The sequence below is a fragment of the Amphiprion ocellaris genome, chromosome 5 (genome assembly GCF_022539595.1).
Source record: "Amphiprion ocellaris isolate individual 3 ecotype Okinawa chromosome 5, ASM2253959v1, whole genome shotgun sequence".
Taxonomy (NCBI): domain Eukaryota; kingdom Metazoa; phylum Chordata; class Actinopteri; family Pomacentridae; genus Amphiprion; species Amphiprion ocellaris.
In genome coordinates, this window is record NC_072770.1 from 35,113,958 (window position 1) to 35,138,096 (window position 24,139).

The following is a 24,139-nucleotide window of genomic DNA, read 5'->3' on the forward strand; positions in this document are numbered from 1 at the left end:
TTTTTCTACTTGATTGGTTGTCGCCTTTGTGTAAAGCAGACTATGTACAGTAAGAATTTAATATTAATGAAAGTGCCTGCGAGTATTTCCACACCGCTTTTTCACACAATCAGGATAGCCAGTGTTCTCATCTTTTTTTCAGTACTGTTTATTCTTTAAGTGTTCTTTAGATGCCGCTCAAGTGCCCATTTAAGCAAAGCTGATTAAATGACAAAATACATCACTAACTGTAAGCACAGGAGGTAAGATTTCATTTTAAATGAAATTTCATCTTTGCATTCTGCTTCATCAGTCATCCGATCGTTTATGTGCAGGTCCAGAGTTGGTGATATGACCCAGTTGTTTCAAAGACTGGGTAACTGACACTGTAATTCAGGTTAACAGTTTAATCACTGCTCTAAATATATTTGCTAACTTAAGCAAACACTCCAGGTTGCTAAAAGGATACAGTGCACACATGCTAGGTGAGCAGGCACAGCCTTCAGTAAATTGCCTCAGATATTTGTCTTGAGATAATAAACAGCTTATTTCTTTGATAACTGTCCATGTCATAACAGAGATGCTGCTGCTCTGGTGTCTTTTTTTTTTTCTTTATTTGAATTTTCTTCGAGTTTGACGTATTTACATGTGTGATATTTTTGAAGCAAAATGCCTTTGCAAAACTTAATTTCAATATCAAATGCTGCCCTTTGTGAAATTGCTTAAATTTAGCTGGAATCATTTGTTTAGTGGCTGATTAAGGTAAAATCAAATCCTCCCCTTTAGACAACTACAAATAAGAGGGCGATGTCAGACTGAATAATAGCCTAGTAACATAATGGCTATTCAGTGTGAATATCAGGCTTCCTTTTGTTTACATTGGGATCACAGATGGCTGCTTTTTACATAGCCTCTTGTATGCGCACTGATTTTTGCCCTGACAAGGAGGAGTAGAAAGGAGAGGGGTTCGCTGATGAACTCTGCATGCTATAAATAGAGTGCAGTCGATGGAATCCGCCTTTAAAATGAATCTGCTCTGTTAATTTCTTCTACGCTGGGTTAGAGCGGCCACTGCTGCCATCTGTATACAGAATACATCATAGAATAGAATTTTCACACTACTTTCATGCAAACAATATTTTAACAATTATCTTTATGTGTGTGGGTGATTGATTGATTTATTTATTTTAATTTCTCCTGGCCTTTTTTTAAAAAAAAAATGTAATTAATAATATTCATAATTAAGGTAGCCTGGTCTCCCTGAAGAACGGTTGCCTCCTGTGAAGCTTGCAGCTAATTTATCTGCCAGCACTGTAGCTGCGTGCACACAGCATTTCCTTTTTGGAAATGAAAGGGAAAGAGGCTGCAGGACTAATTAGCAGAGGCTGGAGAAGGATCTTTTAAAAAGTCTACAGCAACCTGAGACTGCTGATATGGCCAGAGGTCTGCAGCCTGACTGAGGTAAATCCTCCAATGAATATCTACTTAGAGCGACTGGGAGCTCAGCCATGCCGTCTTACATCCAGCCTCTAGGTCATTCACATCTGATAGGAATTTGAAAAGGAGTAGACTGGCCCAGATGATTGGCATGTTGATAAAATCTGCATGGCAAGTAATTATCGTGGGAAAATGACTGGCCAACGTTGTCCCATTTCATCTTTGTTTTCATCCACCCTCTCCCTTCTCTGGCAATTATTTAACCCCCGTCACCTTCTGTGCCAGTCTCCCGCAGCTAATGACTTCACTCTGCTCTTTGCAGTCCCTGCTTTTTTGGAATGAAAGTCGAGCAGCCATGTGTCTTTACATGACTCTGGTTCCTGGCATTAGCAGCTGCTTATTGATAAAGATGTCACTGTGGCAGAGAATATGTAGGGAAAAGGCTTTTTTTGTCCTCTGCCTTGTCAGTGAAGCAGGATGGCTGTCTCTTATCCCAGAGCGATATTTGATCATCCTGCTGGTGCGTCCTCAGTGGGGTCAGCAGTCTGTGAGAGGGGGAAAGTGACACAGCTGTGGCAGCCGAGTGGAACCAGTGATGGATGACATGCCAGAATGAGCCACGCTGCCTTCCCAGGCGCCTGTATTGACAGGCACAGCTCTCGCATCTCACATTCAGCATCAGCAGGGCTAATCGCGGGTCATGCCGGCCACAAATGTGACACGTGAATATCGCTCCTGTAATTGCTCATTTGTCAACGTCACATCTCAAAGAGCACGTTTCCGCAGCCATGTTGTTGAATGAAACTTGCTTTAATGGACAAACATAAAAAGAAACCAATGAAATTAAATCACAACACGAGGCAGTGTAAGTGTTTAACACTTTGTCTTCTCATGCAAATTTGCCCTAAGGAAGGTCCTCACAGGATAAAAGCATTGCTGGTGTTAAAAGCCACTATAATGTTTTTGTATTTACAGTGGATCACGCTATGTAAAAGGGGTTGCTTTGCTTTCAGTATTCAGTGGTAAAAGCCACATTCTGTTATACTACAAATTGTGTTGGGCTCTTTCTAGTAGTATGTAAATTGTTTTGTGAATATGTGTGTTCATGTGTGTGCTCACAGTGATTATAATCCAAGCCATGGCTCTAAGCCCTTCAGCCTGTGCTCCACCAGCCGCAAGGCCACAGCCTCTCCCCACCAGTTAATTGCATCTGAATTAGTCCATTAATGTGGCCGTGTAGAGGGATGAAGGGGTGCACGGAGGTGTCTGGCCTCTTTTGACCACTGCAATGTATTATTAATGGGTCAGCAAGTCTGGTAGCTCTTCATTAACTTGGCTAATGGACTGTAGGGTGGGGCTGTGATTCCCTTTCAGAAGGAAATCAAATCTAATACATATTACCAAAAAAAAAAAAAGCTTTCCTTAGGCTATTTTTTTTCAGAGTTTGTCAGAGAGCTGTGTTTCAAAATGAGGAATTTCTTCTCACTGTTCCTTTGTGGTTTAGCTCCTCACTGACAGGTAACTATGGGGAGTTCAAGGTTGCACTAAGTCTTCACCCTGTGTCTGTCATGGACATGTACTGTAATGTACTTTGCTAATGAAAAAAAAGAATCAGATCAGATTAATGTGAATAGATTTCTTTTTACAGCTTGTATTCTACCCTTCAGAGGGTACTCAAGAACCTGGGGATGACTTCAGTAAATGTAAGGGTGAGTTGCATGATGAGAACAAATTGAATAAGAACGCAAAGCACTTTATCTCGCAGATCATTAATGTTTGCTACTGAAGGATAGACTGGATGCTAGATAACTGGGATGTAACCTCAGCGTTACCAGACAAAAGGTGTCACCAGAAGCCAAGTGGTGATCATGTTGAACAATGCATTCCTGTTGGTATGAAATAAAAATATATTTTAATGTCATGAGTTTGTACTTTACCTCTAACTAAATAAAAAAACAATATAATGATTGTGTTTGTATTTACGGTGTTATTGTGTTAGTCACTTTTCTTTGTAAACTGTCAGTAGACAAAAGAATTTGACTATGCAAAAAAAGAAGGTTAAGGAGTTCATGTGAGTATTTTATTTATTTGTAGTTTGGTAACTTGCATATTGAGCAGCAGCATAAGCTCCATAATGTTTGTGCAGACATGCAGGAACAATAAAAGGTCAAAACGTCTCAGTTTTTTCCTCTGCTTGATATAATGTGTTTTCAGTAGGCCTTGTTCTGTTTTGCATTTTATCTTCCAAACAACCACATTTTATAGTCATGGTATTTGTATTTGAGAAAATTGCTCATATCCCCTTAAGCCTACAAAAAGGAATATATGTTGAAGTAGCAAGCACACAAAAGGCTTTCTGTGCTGTTACTTAATTTGTCTAACTCTTAAGTGGGCAGCTGGCACTACCTCGTCACCATTAGTAGCTGCAGTCGGTTCTTCATTGTTAGTGGGCACTGTAGTCAGCAGGCTGCTGTGAGCCATTGTCAGAGGATAGCATCAGAGGCTCTTCTTCTGGCTGATAATTAAGTGGCGTACTGACAAACGGCTTTCATCAGATCCCTCATGTGGAACTGAGAGCATGCGAAGGCTTTCAGGGAGGATAAACCGGAGGACGTCACTTTGCCTCCAATCTTTCATGGCCTTGTGCTGCCTCTGCAGTGAAGGAGGGAAGGAGGGGAAAAGCGCCCTGTGTAGCACAGGAGAAAAGCGTGAGCTGGTGCCGCTCAGAGAACTGGACTCAATTTACAGCACTGAGCAAGGCGGCTGTCTTTACTGATGTTATCACTCTGCACTGTACCAGTTTCCCAGTTTGTCTCAAGTGACCAAGCATACAGCTATGTGCTACATCTTTTTCCCCATTTGAGAATCTGTCAATTATTTTTGTTTCCTCAAGGCTGACATAACTTGTGATGACTTTAGGCGCTGGGAGTGTATGAGAGTAGATTGACGGACAGGGTTTGAGCCGGAGCCCATGACTGTGACAATGATTTAAAATGTGCCATCACTACATTTTCCATGCATCCCACATAAAATCAAGGACATTATCCATGGCGTTACAAGGCTTCTCTTATTTTAGTTTTTGTTATCTGTTTCACTGCTTATGTTGCGAGTTTGAGGGTAAGCTTATATTTATATAAAATCTTTAGCTATAATTTTCAGATGTAACTCACCAGCAGTTACCTCATGTAGGCAGCCATAAAGGAATTAAAGTAAATATAATTAAATATAATTCCACATTTGAATATATTTATTACAGAGCTACAGTCAATTGGTGTGTTTTTTGAGATGCTTAGGCTAACTTCAAGCAAAATTCTGACTAAAATATTTTTTGAAGGCACGGTAAAGGCTTGGTAAGGGGTTAACTTTCTGGATCTCCCACTCACATTTTCATTGTAATCAAAGTCAAAATATATTATGAGATCAATTCTCATATGTTTAAGCAGTAATTTTATTAAGGGTACAGTTTACATTAATTTACAGGAGTTATCCCTCTGTAAAAGTAGAAGGCATTTTATTGGGAATCAGGCTGAGTCCTGATCTTTTTTGGAAGTGGATGTAGCACACTTATTTTCTTTACTTGATGTTTAATCTTGCCATGTCACAATTTTTTCCTCCAGCCTAATGTACTGTGTTGTATTGACAGGTTTACTGTTTCTGAATAGTGTTTGCTATCACTCAATCCTGCCAATTTCCAAAGAAGTCTGGCCCATCATCATTTCTTCTGAATTCTTCCTGGTTCATTGCCAACGACAACCCTGTTGAAGGTCAGAGATGCTCTGAAATAATCCACTTAATGGAATCATGCTACACTTATGCTCGCTGCACCGTGCAGTAGTGAAGCAAGTATAGCAACACCAGCGCTTGTACTAAGTGCTTTGACTGTGTGCGGTTTGGTTTTGAGACGGAGTGGGAGAGGCACAAATATTGGCAAAAAAGAAAGAGAGACAAAGACAGATAGCTCTCTGAGGGACTGTGATCAAATAGGCCTCATATGAGTGGCTCAGGGCTTTTGTTGTAGTGTGACCTGCCATTCAGTGTTGCATTAAGTGAATTTTTCCCCCACAGCTTTTCAAATCTGCAGTGACCGCCTCCCAATTTATAAGGGGAATGCTCGAATTTCAAACGCAGCATTCAAGCCAGAGCTGTAACCTCAAGTGCACCCAGAAAATAATGCAGAAGTTTTTTTTTTCTTTAATATCTGCAGGTCCATTCCAAGGTTGGCCTTAAAGCAACAAAAAAAAGAAAAACACACACACAGTTAGAAAAGGGAATGTGGGTGCAAGTGCCTGAGTGAGATTGAGTTCGGAACATTTATATTGGAGCTTTTGGTCTCTAACCCCACTGCTTCTGCTGAAAAGGGAACATCCTTGGTGCAGCATTCATAAACTTCTTATATTCCACTAGAGAACTATGGAGGTTTTGTGTTGGCTCAGCCTATTGTCTGAGCTCTATAGGATGCAGTATCCTTGGATCACCCTCAGCAAAATTACTTGGCCATAAAGTTGGATTGCTGTGCTTACATGGTGTTGTAGAGGATTCCACACTATCAAAATAGGCAGGTAAGCGTAATGTGTACCTGTACTATGCATTTTTCAAATCTTCACACATTCAAATTTGGTGAATGTGTACCTGACAGTAGTTAATATGTAGACAGCTCAGTTCACTATGACCTGTTGTGGCTATCAGGAGTAGTCTTATGTTGCTGTAGATGTGTGTTGGCTTTCTAGTATTTATCTAGAATAAATGCCCCACCTTACACACCTGTTTGAAAGGGTTCTCTTCTGCTGATGAAGGATATTTTATTGCTGCAGCCTCTTCTGTCTCTTGCAGTTTAAATGCATGCCGCTACCCTCTAGGAAAACAAAATACACCTGATGCAAACCTGTGACCTGTTTTGTCATCTCAACCGTAGCTTTCCTGTAGTCGCAGCCACACTTATTTGATTCTTTTTTTTGTCCTTTATTTTTCCTTTCATTAATTTCAAGTCCAAGCATCTCACCTTTGCAAATGTTCTCAAAGCCTTTTTGTTGCTGTCACTGTTCTCAACACTCCCGATAACATGTCCTTTTTGAGTCCACACATGTAATCGCTTATCAAGCTAATTTCTTTCTTGCATGTATTGGCCTCATTATATGAGTCTGCCAATGAAAAATGAGTTTAATTTAGCCAAATGCTCACTGTTGAGGGGGAGGCGGGAGAAAAATACAATTTCCCCATAGTGTCATCTCCTTGTGCAGAAGTGGCTGTTGAGTTTTAATTACAATAATACCTCAGTGTGCTACACAAGATGACCCGGGTGTAGATAACAAAAGTTAGTCATTTCGATTTTTCTGGTGTACGTGTTTTGGTTTGTCTTTGCATTATGTACGTAGACATAGAGCTCTCCTAGCAGTGAGTAACAGGTTATTATATTTATGACAGATTTCACCTTGGCGTGTATTTTTCTGTTGCAGGCAAGCAAACTGGTCATGTTTTATTAAAACTACATACAAGCGAGTAAAGATCAGAGACTAAGGGGTTTAAAACCCAGCATGCCAACACATTACTACTAGATGCCAAGGGAGGCAGATCAAATGCCTTTGAAGATGGTTAAAAAAAATGAAAGTTGAAAATCATTATAGTTGACTTCATTGGTATTTGAGTGTGGGCTTTAGGTCTCTCGGTAGCTTTGCTAGATACAAGAGAGCTTTGCGGTGCGTTGGGCGGCATGTGTTGGCTGATTTCTTTAGTCCGACAGTATGGCTTGTTGAAGAGGGGTCACTGTACTCAGTAAGGCTTTAAGTAGTGCTAAATAGAATCAAACATGCCTTTAATATGTGCTTAATGTAATTACTTTTGTCAGTGAAGCACAGGAGCCACATTCCTAGCCACTACGGAAGCTTTACACATGCCAAATGTAATAACTTTGTCTAATGATTTTATTTCTTTCTTTGTACATCTTTTGAAGGTGCGCAGTAAAATGGGAGGTGACAGTGGTTTTTAGTGTTCAAAATTCTGAAAGTAAAACGTATTTCACCCCCCTTTGTCATCAAACAGCAGGTTTTCATCCGATCAATCGGAAGAGCCTTGTACAGTGGCCTTGAGGCTAGCTAAATCATCTGGTGATTGCACCTGGATGAACTTACCTTTCTCTACCTGTGTGTATGTGTGAGTTTTTTTTAACATTTTTTTTTTTTTTTTAGCGGTGCCTTGCTGAGCAAATACAGTGGCATCCCACATGCCTTCCCACACCCACTACAAATAGACAGCGAAGGTGCTACATTCCGTGGCCTCGGTGCAGATCCCCGAGGCTGAGGAGTATGTTCTGTGTTGGTGGGCATGTCACAGGGTCCATATGAAATAACAAAGGCCTAAAAATACAGTAATCTTACCTGTGTGTGTGTTTCTGTGTGTGTTTGTGTACATACATGTGTGCGCACGTTACTGTATCTGTGCTGATTCACTTCCCGTTTCCTTTATTCTAGGCTTGTTTGTTACTTACTGCTCCTTTCTGTCACTTAAGCTCTTTCTTACTCGTTCACAGTTCTCACTTTTAAATCACTTTAATGCAATTAAAATCTCCCACCGCTGGATTAAGAAATTATAAACATTATTTCATATATTATGAACATGTTCATTATTGTCAAATACTTCACATCAAATAACATACTTTAATCAAAGTATTAGTGTTTTACTGTTAGACTAACATATCAGCATGTTCTGTAGGGGCTGCAGCTAATTATTATTTTCATTGTTGGTATATCTGCAGATTATTTACTTTTTTTAAAATAAATTCTTTTATAAATTAAATGTTAGCAAATTATGGAAAATGGGCATAAATACCATTATGTTTATTGTTGTACAATCAACCTCAAAATTAACATTTAAAAAGGGATTTCAGTTCTCTAAAACACACAGTACATATATGACACTGAGCCAAGTCATTTTTATAAGGGTGAAAACTAGATTTTAGAAATTATTGCCATTTGGGTGTTTTTTGCTTTAAAATCTTGCTTAAAAATAAAAATTTACAAAATATATTCAATTTTTTTTGTCTGTTTCACTGCCAGTTTTGTCCTCCTTTGATGTATTTTAGGATTGTCTTAAGTTTTCTGATTCAGGCTGTAAATGTGATTTTAATTCCAGTTTTCAGTAGAATTAGACTCCCATAAGTCGTTTGTCTTGACACTCATTTTTCTGCCATGGTATTGACTGGAAACATCAAAAATGCTGTATTCTTCTAGCATGTAGCAAATGAAAGAAATGCTTCTTTGTGCTAGACAGACTTCTTCCCCTGCAATAAATAATTTTCACACTTTGATGAAATTGTACTATTTTACTGCTCTCTACGAAGACATTGGCCACTTGTTTAGGCGATAGCTCCAGTTCATCAAATTGTAAACACATATCCAGCTGTAAGGTCTTTCTGTCAGTCTGTCTTTCTTGCATTTTGTCTGACTGTTGTTTCAATGGCTCATCCATTCAACGAACAGTTCTTTTCCTTCTTCTACCATTCATTCACTTGAGAGATTTTATTTCTGTATTTCTGAACACATCTGAAGCATCTGTCTCAGCAGCAGCTCAAGCCTTTATATCTGTCCATCATTCAGACTTGCTGGCAGGTCAGTCAGAGGTTGAGGTCCTATCTTCCAAGCAGTAGTACTTGTAAGAATATTTGCTCTGGTTATTCTGATTTGTGATTCTACCATCATCTCTACAGATACTCCATACAAGATGTTAGATGTGGTACCAGGGTTGAATAGAATTTTTGCATGACCATTTTTCCACTCTAAAAGCCCTGTGGTGCATTCTGTCTTCTATTTTATTGTGAATGTGGGAAAAAAAAAATTGAGTTTCATACAAAATTCGATAAACTTAAAATGGAGAGGATACTATGAATAGATATGAATGTCACCTTAACTAACCTTGCATACTCTCGTCTGTAAACTCTGCATCCTTTTGGTTTCCTCTCGAGACCTGTTCTTTTTTTGGATTCATCTCAGCTCAGTAATATTTTTACTTGAAATATTTGCGTTTATGAGCAGCTCCTGTAGTGGAGGTTACTGTAATGTTTAACCACTGGTTCCTGACACTGCTTACCCCCACCCATTTTCCCACACACTGCAATGTAAGGGAGAACACTTTGATCACAAAGGCAGCAAATCCAACTGCATTTAAGTTCCCCTCCACTGGAGTTTAATCAAAACACTTTAAGAGCACCTCAAGGTCATCTCAGATTCTCACTTGGTCGCCCGAATGCTTCACGGAAACTTAGAACTGGACTAATACCTCTTTGTTGCTTTTTGTTTTTTGTGGGAAATATAAGAGTGGGCAGAGTGTTGGTTGGATAGAGCCCCCGCACACTTTACTTTTCCTTTTTTAAGTTTTGTCTAGAGGCATAAAGATGTACAAAGATGGTGTGAAAGTGGGCATTGAAGTTGGACCGCAGTGTGAGTCTTCCTGTCCCTCGGTTGCTGGTGTTCGTCCCTATGTCACAATTGGTATGTGTGCATACGCCTCTGTCCCAGCATGCAGAGTTCACTCCCTTGGGTCCCTGACCATGTGCACAGGGTGCCTCCTTCTCCCCAGCTGTGAGGAGCTGGGCTCTGACGTGGCCTGTCCCTTTAGCTGACTCTGAACGTTTGACACGCCGAGCGCAGAGGTCAGCCTGACCTACTTTCCCCTGGCGGCCCTTCTGCTGAGCTGCAGCGCTCCTCAGCAGGGGGGACAGCGAGGGCGGAGCTGCTTACGCCTCCACTGCTGTCCTGGTGTGTTAAATCACCGCCATTTGTTAGGAGACACGTTCCAGTGTGTGTGCGTGTTTTTTAGGTGTGTAGGAGGCATCCCACATACATGGACACACACACACACACACACACACACACACACACACACACACACACACACACACACACACACACACACACACACACACACACACACACACACACATATCCAGGCTTGTGCTGAGGTTGAATATGAAGTACTCTGTGGGGGTTGCAGGTAGATGCTGAGCAGCACTTGGGCAGGACCCCTGCAGTGAGCTCTGTCTGACTCACTTTGTGTACAACTGTTAACACCCTCTGACCTCTTCCACCTACTTCATTTCCCTCTGCTGTAGATCCACTTGTACCCTTATACCAACTTATAGCTTACTGTCTCAAAGCAAAGACATCATACAGACCTGGATGGTAAATCGTAGGAGTTGCGGCTCAATCACTGACATGTTGTTTATTTCCTCAGTGGTAACTGGCTTTAAATTTTAGTCATTTGATTGTTGTCTTGCTCTCCTACTCAACAAATACACTACAATCTCTCAAATGCAGTGATTGGACTGTCATGTTTTGTTTTTCTTCCTCCACTGCTGCTGAAATATTTTAATGTCCTTTCTTTCTGGTTCATCTCTCTGCCTACAAATGACCCACAGCTCGCTAGTTTCACACCACAAATGTGTCTAAAGCAGTGAAAGCGTTTATCTGACACAATATGAGATGTTGCGGGCACAGGGCCTGTCAGGAGAAGAGAGCAGGCAGGCAGAGTTCATTAAAAACTAAACTTCTGATGTAGCTGCAGGCCTTGGCTGCTTGACTGTATCAATGATTTAGGCTCAGCAGAAGGTCCTTAATGGATAGAGCCACCTTTACTCTGTGCAAGTTCAGCTGCTCCTGTCCGCCTGGTATCAAGTGGCACACACACTCACACACTCAGACACACAGAGATGCTGTGAAGGAAAGATGGTTTTAAGTACTTCTGTGTGTATGGCATTGTACGGCTTCCATCGCTAACGCTTCGCTCAGACACTCTCCTGTTAGACATGTCTCAGGGTTTTAAAGTAGCATGGGATGGCTAAATTGAGAGCCTCTTATCTCTTTGTCACCATCCACTATGCATGATCACACTCAGCGTGCATATTGTTTTATTCACCTGAACTAATGTTGAACTATGACAAGGCAAGGTAAAAGGACGGGTCTTTTATAATAGTGCTGACACTTGCAGCATTGCGCAAAGAAGCCAGACTGTATTTAGCATCTATTTGCCTGAGCGTAGGCAGTATATCTAAACATGCAGCACTGGGGTCAGTCAGTAAGGCCTGTGCTGGCCGAAGACCATCAAACTACTGTTACTGTCTCACAGCATGCATAATGTATCTGAAGTCTGTGTGACTTTTCAGATCTGATCCTACAGATTAGGTTTTTTTGTGTCATATCAATGCACATTCTTACTTAGAAGAAAAGTGATCCGCATGTGGCTGGATTAAATTTAGACCACATAAGTATTCTGATCACAGTGCAAGCCTGAATGCTTCCATATCTAGTTTTGAAGATCTGATAACAGTGTAGCCAAAACATGTTGTGGTTTGAGATCTTTCCATAAATTCATTCTGGTGTGTAACAGCCGCTCTAATGGTTGATAATGTTTTCTATGCATTTTGCTTGAAATAAGCTAGACTATAACTAAAACTATTGGTCAGTGAATTCGTCAGTTGCCAAAACATTGATAGACGGTGATTCTGGTAATCAATAAATAAGTCTAATAAAACCCAGCTTCTAAAATGCATTCAGCTTTTCTGCCTTTTATATCATTCTTAATTGAGTATATTTTGGATTATGAGCTGTCAGATTAAGATATGGTTATTTTTCACCAATTTGGAAGATATAATGATTAACTAATCTAACAGAAAAGAATAACTGATTAATTATTTCATATTGAAAATATTAATCAGTAAGCTGGACTATACCATTTTTCTTTTTCTGTTTTTGTGGGATTTTTTCATTATTTCTTCTTCTTTTTTAAAATGATGTTATGTTTAAAAGTCTTGCATGTAGGCGTAGGACAGCCTGCCTGCATATGACTTGTGAAAGTCTGTGTCTCTTAATACCATGTCTATTGTATTCTGTTTTTGTCTATAAGGATTCAGCTTCCTCAGTTCAGGTGTTTGGGTTATACTTCACCCAAACTGTTTAATATCAAACATTCAGACTTGCTGTGTTAAAAGGCAGCAGTTTAAAAAAAAAAAGAAAAAAGTATTAATATTTATATTTTACCCCTTCACAAAGAGCAGCAGCTTCAGTTATCTTGAATTTGTGTCAGCTATATTGGATTATAGTGGTCAAGAGATGAAGTGTGTTTTCTGCTGTCCGTTCTCATGCTCAGTATATTACAAACATTAACTATTTGTCAAAATAAGGTTATTTACATTACTTTAAGTAGTTCTGTCGTTTCAGGAAAGGCAATATTGTGAAATGGCAGGAACCTCTTAAGCCACATTTTTGTGAAACCAGGACTGCTTGGAAGATGCTTAGCACCCAGCCGTGTGTCGAGAAGTTTCACAGGACAGATTTTCTGCTCTTAAAACATAAAATTTAATTTTGCAGTGCTTTTTAAAAGAGAGATTTACATTCAGTGCATTCAACCTTGACTGAAAAAAGAATGAGATACCTTCAAAAAATATGAAGAGCAACCCTCAACTGAAATCATTTTCACTCTTATATCTCAAGTGTTTCATTTATTTTAAAGAAACAGGCCATTGATAAATGTCAACATGCACGCCAAAGTGTAACCTGAAAAGTTTGGCTTTCAGTTTGTGTCAGAATAAGGGCTTTGACCCTGATGTCCCGATTTAAGTGGAAAATTCATTCCACCAGTACAGGTTAGAGAAGTGTAAAGCTTTGATGAAGATGACTGACTATGAGATGAGTGGCCACAGGGTCCTTTGGACCAGCCAGTTCTCTAGAGGTGTAGGAGCTCAATAGCTGCATTGAGGTGTAGAGTCTGACCATGGCCCTTTTGTGCCCTAAAGGCTAGGAACAAATATTTTTTTGATGCTCAAAAGACAAATTTTGGGTTGAGTTGTACTTTCAGGAGACATTCCCATCTGGCACAGTAACAGAATTTTTTGGACTATGACATCAGTTTTCTCCATATATTTTCTCTTGGAGAAGAATATTCGACTTCTTTTGGATTGCACTGGCATTTCAGAGTGATTTAATGAGTGAGATTGACAGCATTACAACCAGGTTGTCATTATCATCCCTCCTGTGGTATAATTGCTATACTGTTGAACAAGCAGCTCCCATCTTTTGCACTTGGGGGTGTTTCACTCTGTCTCTCTCTCTCTCTCCCCCTCTCTCTGCTTATCTCCTTCATCCGTTAAACTCATCAGAGAATCCTCCTGCTTTTTAGTGTGACCATCTGTCAATACCACTCCATAAAGTGGAGTGGAGAAACGTGTGCATCCATTGGCTCTTGTAAGCCCTCAGCTGGTCTGGCTCCAGCTGGCTCTGAGGGCCTTGCTGTTACTGGTTAACCCAGGCCTCGAGCGTTGCTCTCTAGCCCTTGTGGCTACTTCAGCCCACCTCGCCTCTCCTATCAGGCAGCTGGATGAACCTCTCTCTTCACTGCTGTGGAGTAGCTTGTAACACTGTAATGAGTTAACTTTCAGAATGATCTACATAATTTATTTCCTGCCCCCACAGGAGCCCGCTGAAGCATTAATTAATATCAGGCCCTGCTATCAGCAACCATCCCAGTGTGGGATTCCTTCTGGCTCCTATTTTTGGCACCCGTGGAATTCGATATGTTGTGCAACCAGAATGCAGTTTGTTGGACATTGATGAAAGATATTACTTTGTGGTGGCTTTGTGCACAAATTGAGCTTCTGTATTTGTGAATAGATTGAAATCTGGACATAGTAGAAAACCAGATCTAATGTCACTGAAACAAGCTGGTCTTAGTGACATGAGCTGTGACTAAACTGAATGATACATGCCAACAAGTTGTGTGCCCTTGTTGCTGCTGGCAGTGATGTTCTCTCCACACTCGGACACCGCAGACCTGTTTGTGTAATCTGATTTTTGTGATGTGTTCACTCACCTTGCCACCTTTCTGTCTCTGTTCTTCCTCACAGAACTCAATACGGCACAATCTGTCATTGAACAAGTGTTTTCTCAAAGTGCCTCGCTCCAAAGATGACCCGGGAAAGGTGAGATCTAAAGACATTATTTTCATTATAAAAAGATATGATTGCATGCAAATGTTTAAAAGAAAACATAGAATTTGTTAAGCTTCAAGTAAGTACTCTCAATTAACAAAATTCACAGTTACAACATTTTTTGTGGTGTGTATCATGCTATCTCTGGTAGAAAAATGTTACCTTTGAATGGCTGCCAGGACTCTGACAGTCTGGAAATGCATGGAATGCTCGTAATCTATTATGAACCTCCCACCCTCACAGAACTGCATTTCAAATATAAGGAAAGGGTAGTTTTTGGACAAGCACAGGCAGCAGATGTGGGTGATGAGGGGGAAAAAAAGTCAAAGACTGGTAGAGATGGGGCTGTAACAGGGTAGAAGTCAGGTCATTTCCAGAAGCTGACATCCCTAAAGTATTTACTCAAGATGAGGCTGAACCGACCGGGGGAAAAAAAAATCAGACCTCATCTGCTCTCTGCTCAGCTCTCTGTCTCCTGTTTTTCTACTCTGTTAAGGGATGTATAGTCCATGTTAATTTGACATTTGAATCTCGGTAGGACCACCGACATTCCCGACTTCAGTACGATTTACTCCGCGATCTCTAGTGACATCAGCCTGATAAGTAGCATCCCCTGATGGACTGTGCGGTTCATGGGGAAGGAGCCTATAGGTCTATATTTAATATGATGGTTTGCATAGGTCTAGCCATATGTAGCCTAACCCAGATATCATCCTGGCACTGTCGGAGCACACGGTACATATGCTTAGGGAACCGCACAAATAATTACACACACACACGTACATACACACCAACACATGCATGAAGAGCTACGCCTAGCGATGTAGAGGATGGGGACTGAATGCTAATTTCATGTTTTGCTGTAATCCTCTGATATTGACACTCCTGGGAGCTGCTCCACTAAATACAAAATAATCTATTGCTGTATGGATCCCATTCCAAATGCATGGCCAACATGCTCGCATCCTTAATGTTTAATTTGGAATTTTCCTCACTCCCTTCCCCCCCGAAGACAACTTCAAAGAGGCGCTAGCCGCTCTTGATATGTTGCATCAATATTGTAATGTGGCAGGAATATGAGAACTGCTGGTTGGATGAGATAGGAGAGTCATGTCGCTCTGTGTCTGTCTCACTCTCTCTCTGAGATGGTGTAAGAGATGACAGTTGGTATTGTACGTACACACACCCTGTCTACCTCGGAGGTAGTAATGCAGCCTGTGAAGGCTACTGTTAATAATCCTCATTTTAATTGGTCTTGTGTCTCGGCCTGGAGTTGCAAGGATAACCGCCGTACTTTTTTGTTTGTTTTGCCTATATTTACATACAAAAGGGGAAGCAGATGACATAATTTATGGTGATGTATGAAAATGAACTGCGTCATTTAGGGGAAGAGGACAGGTAGTGTACATCTGTTATCAGGATCTGTTTTTAAAAAAATCTTTACACCGGCCTTTGTTTTATAACTGAAGAGAATATTGTGGCTTTGCTCTGTTGTTGCCCCAGACTCCAAGGATACACTTCGCTTGGCATTGCTACAGTATCTTGCAGTATATTTGTGAATAATTTAATGACTCTTTATATGTTTTTCCTTTTTCCTGCCAACTCTCTGGGGGTGGGTGTAGGGAAATGCAGAAACTCCTATCCCATGAGAGTTAACTTAAAGTGTTCATCCCCCCCTAATTAAAAGACACACCACCCAGCCTGGCTTTGTTTGTGTGACACTTAATTTTAAAACATCTGTATCTGCACCTCTGCACTTAACCCTTGCATTTTAAGAAAGATATAGCTCACATGTAGAGATGCCGTGTCTCGCTTTTCCATACGTTTGTCAGTGAAAGATCTCATGGAAAACGTGCATGTAATGAGGTTTCTGCAGCTTTGTACTGTAGCCTACATCAATATGAGATGCTTCTTCATCTTATGTTGATTGTGCTGTGAATTATTCTTCCCTCTGAGGAAAATGTTAATTGACCCCAAAGCCTCACACATATTAAAAGTTATAATTTTAACCCCCTGACAAATATAGGCCAACCCTGGATTTTCATTTTTTACATTGCAACAATGGTTTATGTGAGCTATGAAAATAACAGATTTGCTAGATTTAACAAGAGCAGGCCATTGTGTATGCAGCTGTTATTGTATACATACTTGAGATACAGCTTGTTCTCTGGCCTCTCCTGTTGTTCAGAGAATTTCTTATGGAAATATCAATTATTCTCTCTGCTAAGGAAGTAATTTTAAAGGTCCTGATCTCACTTTCTCTTGACAATTGAGATTTTATCGGGGGTCATATGAAATATTAAAAATAAATTCAGAACTTGCAGGGCCTTAGGGTGAAAATCTCATTTTTAACAACTTTAAGCAGCAGTCCTGCTGGCTTCGAGGAGGAACGCCATTGAAAAATAAATTAAATGGGGCCGAATGCAAAGATAAATAATGCAGCCTGGTTGTGGAATTACTAGCTGCAGCCCCAGAGCCAGCCCCAACTGTTCTCTCCTCGATTAGCCTTGCTCAGACCTTAGAAGAAGGCAATAGGGTAGCGCCAGCGCTTCCTCGATTCCTGGGCTGAGACTGTGGATCCTTCATCTCTGGCAACAGCGCTCTGACTCCAGTACCTGAGGCTGAGGAAGTACAGCTTCAGGAAAGGCTTAGCATTTCACCACCACCAGCTGCCCTCGCCACCCTCTCATTGAGGAACAGCCACAGAGGAGGAAAAGCCAAGCCTTTCTTGCTAACAAAGCCCTCCCACACACCGCACAAACTCTAAACACACAGCTATATACTCATATAAATGCTTGGGCTGATAGGACGGACTTTAACAGAGCCAATGATGCTCTTGAGTTTTAAACGTATTTTACTAGCATGTATATTTCAGTGCAATAGAAAGATTTGATGTTTGTGATGTCAGTCAAAAAGTCTCAGTTCAGATTTTTTTAAAAGCCTTTTTTGTCTTTATTGGATCAGAAGACTCAGGACCAACTCAAACCATCAGTGTTACATTTCATGTGCTGCAACCATTTGGCAACAAATGCACAGAAATTTCTACATCCAATGCAAAATTCCCATTAATGTCACATAAGAAAGCAATCAGTTTTATCAGCTCACAGGTTTTTCTTCCATCTGCAGGGCTCTTACTGGGCCATCGACACCAACCCAAAGGAGGACGCGTTGCCTACACGGCCAAAGAAGAGGCCGCGGTCTGGAGAACGGGTGAGTCTGATCAGAGAAACTCTAAAAGCATAAGAAAACGCATTTCTACAAATATGCTATTCTTCTGCCTTAATCTCTACTGGATTCAATATTTTTCTTCACCATTACCTTTCTAATTCTGCCTCCGCTTTCTTTTCATTCTGCACTCCTTTCTCTCCCACTTTCCCTTTGCTCTTTCTCTACCACATGCAGACATACGCATGCAAACTCGCACACACACACAGCGACTCAGTAGGAGTTCATATCCAGACTTTATGTAACTGCCTCTCCATGCTGCTTTGCTAGCCTGTCATGAAGTGGGCTCCTTATTAATAAACTATGCCCCAGGCAGCCATTACATACATTACATTTTGCACTCACTTTTTTTAACAAACATCAATTAATGCAGAACTGTGCGCACCGGCTATTCTGAGCGGGAGCTTTTGTCTTTAATTATGCATGAGTTTCGTCCAGCATTACGTACAGCTGTACAGGTTTTTAGTGAGCTGCTCAGATTGACCTGGCCCTTGGGCATCCCATCACAGCGGGCTCTTGTCTCCTCCTTCCCCACAATGTGGCTGACCAGAGGCTATGATGAAGAGAGATTCTCTTAAGCTGGCGAGGGAGACTCGTGCGCACACACATCACACACAACGTTGTTTCTGCCACACACATACACGAGCACAGAGACTTAAAATGCTGTTCATGTAGTCGCCCTACAGCATCAAAATACTATCACATTCATTCAACAAACTGCTTTGTTACTGGTGTGAGATTTTACATACAAGAAATGTAGAAGTACAGAAAAAGCACATTGTTTTTAATATGCAGCTCTGCCAACAGTTTTAGCTAAAGCATCTCCTGATGCCGTTGTGTTCGTTTGAGTGTAACACAAAAGAATGCACCAAGCAAAGAGTGTGTTTTCTGTAGGACACATGCTCCGTGCTTAACCCCTCCCCCCTTAGACAGTGTCTGCCTACAAGGCATTCTATTAAGAGTCTCAGACATTGAAATTGAGAGTTTGTGAAATCTCATTTATGTTTATCATGAATTAAAAATGGAATTGTTGGCAGCCAATCCTCTTACAGTAAGCAGTTTTGGGAGACAGGCATGGCAGAGTTATCTCTCGCAACAGTGTGCTTTACTGCAAGACGAGGGCATGCATGTGTGTATACTTTGTGTGTTCGGGTGGGAGGTGGGGACGGGGGCTGTCTCCGTCTTTTCAGAAAGCACAGTTCAAATGTGACCTAAATAAAGGTGTTGCTCTGCCATGAAACAATGGTTCAGATTTTTTTGAGATCTCACAGATGGATATGTATCTAGTATGAGCAGAAGATTTGTTACAAACATAATACAGGTCGTTCCACGCAACCTGCAGTAGTGGGATCTCGTGTATTTAATAATTGGATTATGTTGACTTTTTTTTTTTGTTCTGCCTCCACCCCCCCCGCCCCCAACCCCCACAGGCTTCCACGCCGTACAGCCTGGAGTCAGAATCTTTGGGGATGGAGTGTATGATCTCTGGAAGTGCCTCTCCAACGCTGGCAATCAACACTGTGACTAACAAGGTACTACAGCCAGCCATCCAGCCTCCAGCTCCAACACACACCTGGCTACACTGCTGCACCCTGACCCCACCCACTTCTCCAACCACCTACAGCACCATTCCCCACAGAGAGAGGAGCACTCTTGTGGAGGGGAGATACGGGCACACACGTACACACACGTACACACGCTAACACACAAGCATATGCTTCATGTGCCTAAAGCTTCTCTTCATTGCAACCCACACCAAAATACACAACTACCTGCCCTGTTGTACCTCTTTCCTCTACAACAACAGGCAGCGGGCTCTTGTTATCTTCAGCGTGGAAATACGATGCTCACACTGATACTCGGTGTTCGCAACCTGATAGACCTTGCAGAGTCTCATGCACAACTGCAATAGAATACTCACCACGCTTCACAGGGTGTTTGTATACACACCTGTAGTAGAGGTTGACACCCAGAGTTGTGTTTCCTCATTCTGTGACCACAGTGCAGGTGACCACCCCTACTGCTGGCTCAGTCTGCTCTTAGTAACTTTATTTTTTTTTTTGTATCTGTAAAAGCCTGGAAACACTTGTACATCATAGAGCAAAGCTACAGGGACTGCTAGCTGTTAGCTGTGAGTGTGCTGCTCACTCTGAAATTTAAATAGGCTTTTTAACCTTAAGCTCTCATCCTCTGAGCCCAGTGGGGGCAGCTCTCAGGAGTACTTTTAAAAAGCCTACAAGAGTCGCTTATTCATTTGCTGCAAGCATTACAAAAAACGGTTTAACATGAACAGGGGTGCTCATAGGAAAGATGGGATAGTGGTGGTGTGTGTGTGTGTGTGTGTGTGTGTCGGGGCTCCTACATATTGAGTGTGAGGCTGAAGTCTGAGCATACGTCTGTGTGTGTTATAACTTGTGTGCACATGTATGGTAGACTATGTTACAGAGTGTTTCAGCTTGTTTTGATGAGCGGTTCAGTGACAACTAGCTAGGGGCTGTTTCTGTGGAGAACAGAAACAGCAGTTCTTTGTGTTTCTTTAGCAGACAGATTCATGGGCCTAAATGTGGAGAAAGATAACCCTTTTTCCTCTCTGATTGCTAAAAACTAGCACTCTCCACAGCGCCAATCTCCACCAGCAATGACTGCATAATAAGGCTCTAATGTTAAGAGCTGACAGTTAAATCTGGACTCCTGCCATTAAATACCTCCAGTCAAATAACTTGGAAGGGCAACCAGCAGAAAACATTAAAAGAGCATAAAACATGTCTACTGTGTGATTTCAGGAGCTGATGAAAGGCAGTTCTGACTTGTCTGTTGTTGTTCATTTGGTTGTGACAAAAACTGTTATGGTGGTAAAGTGAACAGGAGACAAAGTGGAATAGCAACAGATCTGAGGCCTTAACTCCTCGGAGAGCTTGTTTCTCACTGTCTTACACTGTAAACACACGACAGGCCACGCCTCTTTCGGTGTAGTGTGCCAAGCCACAGGAATTCCCTCTCTGTTTTTCTCTCTCCCTTTTTCTATTCCAGTCTCTCTCCCTCATTCCCGCCTTCTCAGATAGACCAATGGGAGAAGCTGGCAGGACGACTACTGAACCAGCAAGAATCGCTGTTCTCTTTCCCTCTTCTGTTGGACATTCCTCACAAGATTGTACTCCCCCTCTCTTTTTCTTGTGCCTGTGTCACATAGACTCAGACTTCTCTTTCCCCCCACCATCGGTTGTGTACTGAGGTGGCTCCAAACACTGGCGTGAAGGAGAAGAAACTTTGCCATTGAAGTGTGAGGATGAAGGGAAAGAAGGAATTGTTGAAATTATGCTTCCTAGTGAATATTATGGCTTTTTCCTCTTCCTCTCTCTCTCACCCGCCCCCTTCCTTCTCTCTTCCTCTGTCTCTCTTTGTCTGTTCAATCCTGTATGCAGGGATTGTGCTGAACATTGGCTGGTATTGTTGGAGACACCTGGGCCAACCTTGCTTTGATTTCATAATCCATGTCTCATGCTCCAGATTAGGGCCCCATGTAAAAGACACCTCTGGCTTTTTACTTAATTCATTGCTAAGAATAGAACTCTGACTCGCTTGCCTGCTAGCCGTACACAGTATTTACTGTGGAGCTGCTCCTGCCTGTATGAGCATGCTTGCCTCTGTCTGTGCACATTTGTGCGTATTATTCTACCTGTGTGCACATCCGTAGCTGTAGAAATGTGTGTGTGTGTGTGTGTGTGTGTGTGTGTGTGTGTGTGTGTGTGTGTGTGTGTGTGTGTGTGTGTGTGTGTGTGTGTGTGTGTGTGTGTGTGTGTGTGTGTGTGTGTGTGTGTGTGTGTGTGTGTGTGTGTGTGTGTGTGTGTGCGTGTGTGTGCGTGCGTTTTATGTAGGTGCATGCTTTTGTGTATGTGGGTGAGATGCGACTGGGTGTTAGTCTGCTATGGTGTGTGCTTGAGTGGGTGTCTTCACTCAGGGGTCTGGGTAAACCACAGAGGAGTGAGGTTTTGAAATCATCACACTTTATGGTTGAGTAGAGTAAAAATAGATTGTGGTGAGAGACTTAAGGCTAAAAGCCTGTTTTATGACTTCATTACACATAACATTTATATTTCTGAGGCACGCTGTTTTTGATTAGCATTGTAGAGCTGATTTTGTAGACGTGCTTAAGCCTTCAGTCTTAGCTGCTCATTGAGTTCCCCTTCACGCTAATGAACACTGGAGCCAAGCCCACACTGAGTGGAGGAAGGCTAGAGTTGCCTAATGAGCTTCTCTTACTACCCCCCTGTCCTCCTCTCCCTCTGCCTCACCCCTCTTCCTTTAGCAGTGTTGCCTGGATTCAGCATTTGTGCTCTCAGGTTTTTAGAATCACGTTATTTCTGTCACATTCTACCAGTGCTAGGTAGAAGGATTAACATGATCAGACGCTCTGTATCTGCATCCTGGATTCGAACCAGCACGTTAGTCAGCCAGCCAATCAGTCAGAGCAGAGAAGACGGTCAGGGCTGCCGGAGTTTCCTCCCCTCCTTGTGGCCTCTGTGGTAACACGCTGCAGCTCAACAGAGAGACAAGAGGCTTCAGTCCACTGCTGCTGAGAGGCAGGGTGCTGGGCAGGGCCGGGCCAATCTGCCTGCCTGAAGGCTGCTGCAACTGCTGTCTCATTGTGCTGAGCACAGAGCCCACTCTGTTCCACTCACAGTGATGAGCAGAAGCCACCATGCTGCACTCAGTCATGGACGAGCACACATACTCACACACATATATGAACACTCACAAATCTTAGAATGCCAGGCCTTCTTCCACTGCAACACCGTCAGTGCATTACTGCCATTCCTTTCTCACAAAACAAACCTCAGCACATGGGCTATTCCCTGTGGGTATCATTATATTCATTATCTGGATTGTTCTTCTTACTATTGTCCTAATTGTCCGACGGCACACTTTATTTGGGAAGGGTGGGAGGACTAAACCCTGTTAGACGATAATTAAGATTGTCGTCCTGAAGTGCTTCAGCTAGTTTCGTTCCTACATTGAAAGGTCAGTGTCTCGGCTGCACTGAAATCTTTTGTTAGCTGTCCCAAACGGATTTGCGCTTGGTGAGCAGATGTGGCTGACATCGCCAGCAGTGTGACCTTTAGTGATGGGAATGTCTCAGCTGTCTCCAGACCCCTTTACACATTCAGATGGAGCCCCTTAGTGACCATGGAGGTTGTTGAGCAGCACCCTGTGTCTTCCACACACACTCAACAAAATGAAAAGCTGCTCTGCTTTTATGACATGTCATTGCATGCAGCATACACACATTTGTCGCCTTACATTTCTACCTGAAATGATCTTGTTTATCCAGTAATACAAACATTACCTTTCTTTTTCATTTTCTCCAAGGAAAACCAACATTCTTTACTTTCCACAAGAGGAGACATGACTTTGATGACAGTAATCAAAGAAGAAAAGAAATGAAAGCTAATGCACATATATGTGTTTCAGGTGGCGTTATACAACACAGACCAGGAAGGGAGCGATAGTCCAAGAAGCAGCCTTAACAACAGCCTGTCTGATCAGAGTCTGGCCTCTGTCAATCTCAACAGCGTGGGCAGTGTGCACAGCTATACACCGGTAAGAACAAGGACAATTTTTCAATTGGTTATAACTCTGCAATGATGAGTGTATTCTGGAGGTCTTTACTGATCTGAAACCCTGGACTTAATATGAAATGTACCCTTGGAAAACCTACCCAAATCCAGCATGCATAAATTAACTTTTAAGAATAGACACCCAAACCAAAAGGGCCCTAAGGACAGTCTAACTCAGCCTGAAATGACCTAAGGACAATTAGACACTATCTGGTCGACTGAAACAGACCTAAAACAACGGAGAACACCAACACCTGCAACAGCATAATGAGCTACAGCGAAGCAGCCTGTAGCTGGAAAAAAAACTGGAACACTATACGTTTTCCCGGCACTTCGTGGGTCACACATTCCATCTGGTATCAAGAATTTTTCTCTGCAGTGATTGTGATGACCATCTGATTGAAGCTGACATATGGACACAAAGACAGTAGAGTAGAGTCCTGCATGACCCAGTTAGACTGCTTCTGAGTTGTGTCTCGGTTAGGCTGAACTGAATGGGCCCATGAATACCTTTGGTTTATTTCCAGCTATTAATCTGCATCATGCACTGGGATAATCACAAAATAACAAAGGTACCAGTGCTGCATTCTGGTTGCCAAATACACTATGCCCCTGCCATTGTGTGAAAAACTGAATAGTGTGGAACGATGGTATTTTTGGTTTCTAGAAACGCTCCAGCTCATGATTATCTCATATGTTGATATTTGTAACAGGATATTTATATGAATTTGGTGTAGTTGTTGTTCTTTTTGAGCATTTAACACTGAAGTCAAATGATTAATTCTCATTTTAGCAACATTTTTCAAGCCCTGAGGGAGCTACAGTCACTAAAATGAATGAAAATGCAACACTGCCAGACTTAGAAAGTGTACTGTATCCCATATTTCATCTGATCAGAAAGCCCCAGGAGGCT

General features: G+C 41.8%; 1 protein-coding gene across 3 annotated transcripts in view; it reads left to right on the plus strand.

Annotated features, from left to right (window-relative positions):
- Nucleotides 1-24,139, plus strand: part of foxj3 (forkhead box J3) — an 81,786-nt gene that overhangs the window by 45,310 nt on the left and 12,337 nt on the right. For all 3 annotated transcript variants that reach the window (XM_035942844.2, XM_055010574.1, XM_023298141.3), the window contains 4 exons: nt 14,303-14,377; nt 17,513-17,596; nt 19,042-19,143; nt 23,081-23,209. In XM_035942844.2, coding sequence (XP_035798737.2) covers nt 14,303-14,377; nt 17,513-17,596; nt 19,042-19,143; nt 23,081-23,209 — 390 coding nt within the window. The remainder of the gene's footprint in view (nt 1-14,302; nt 14,378-17,512; nt 17,597-19,041; nt 19,144-23,080; nt 23,210-24,139) is intronic.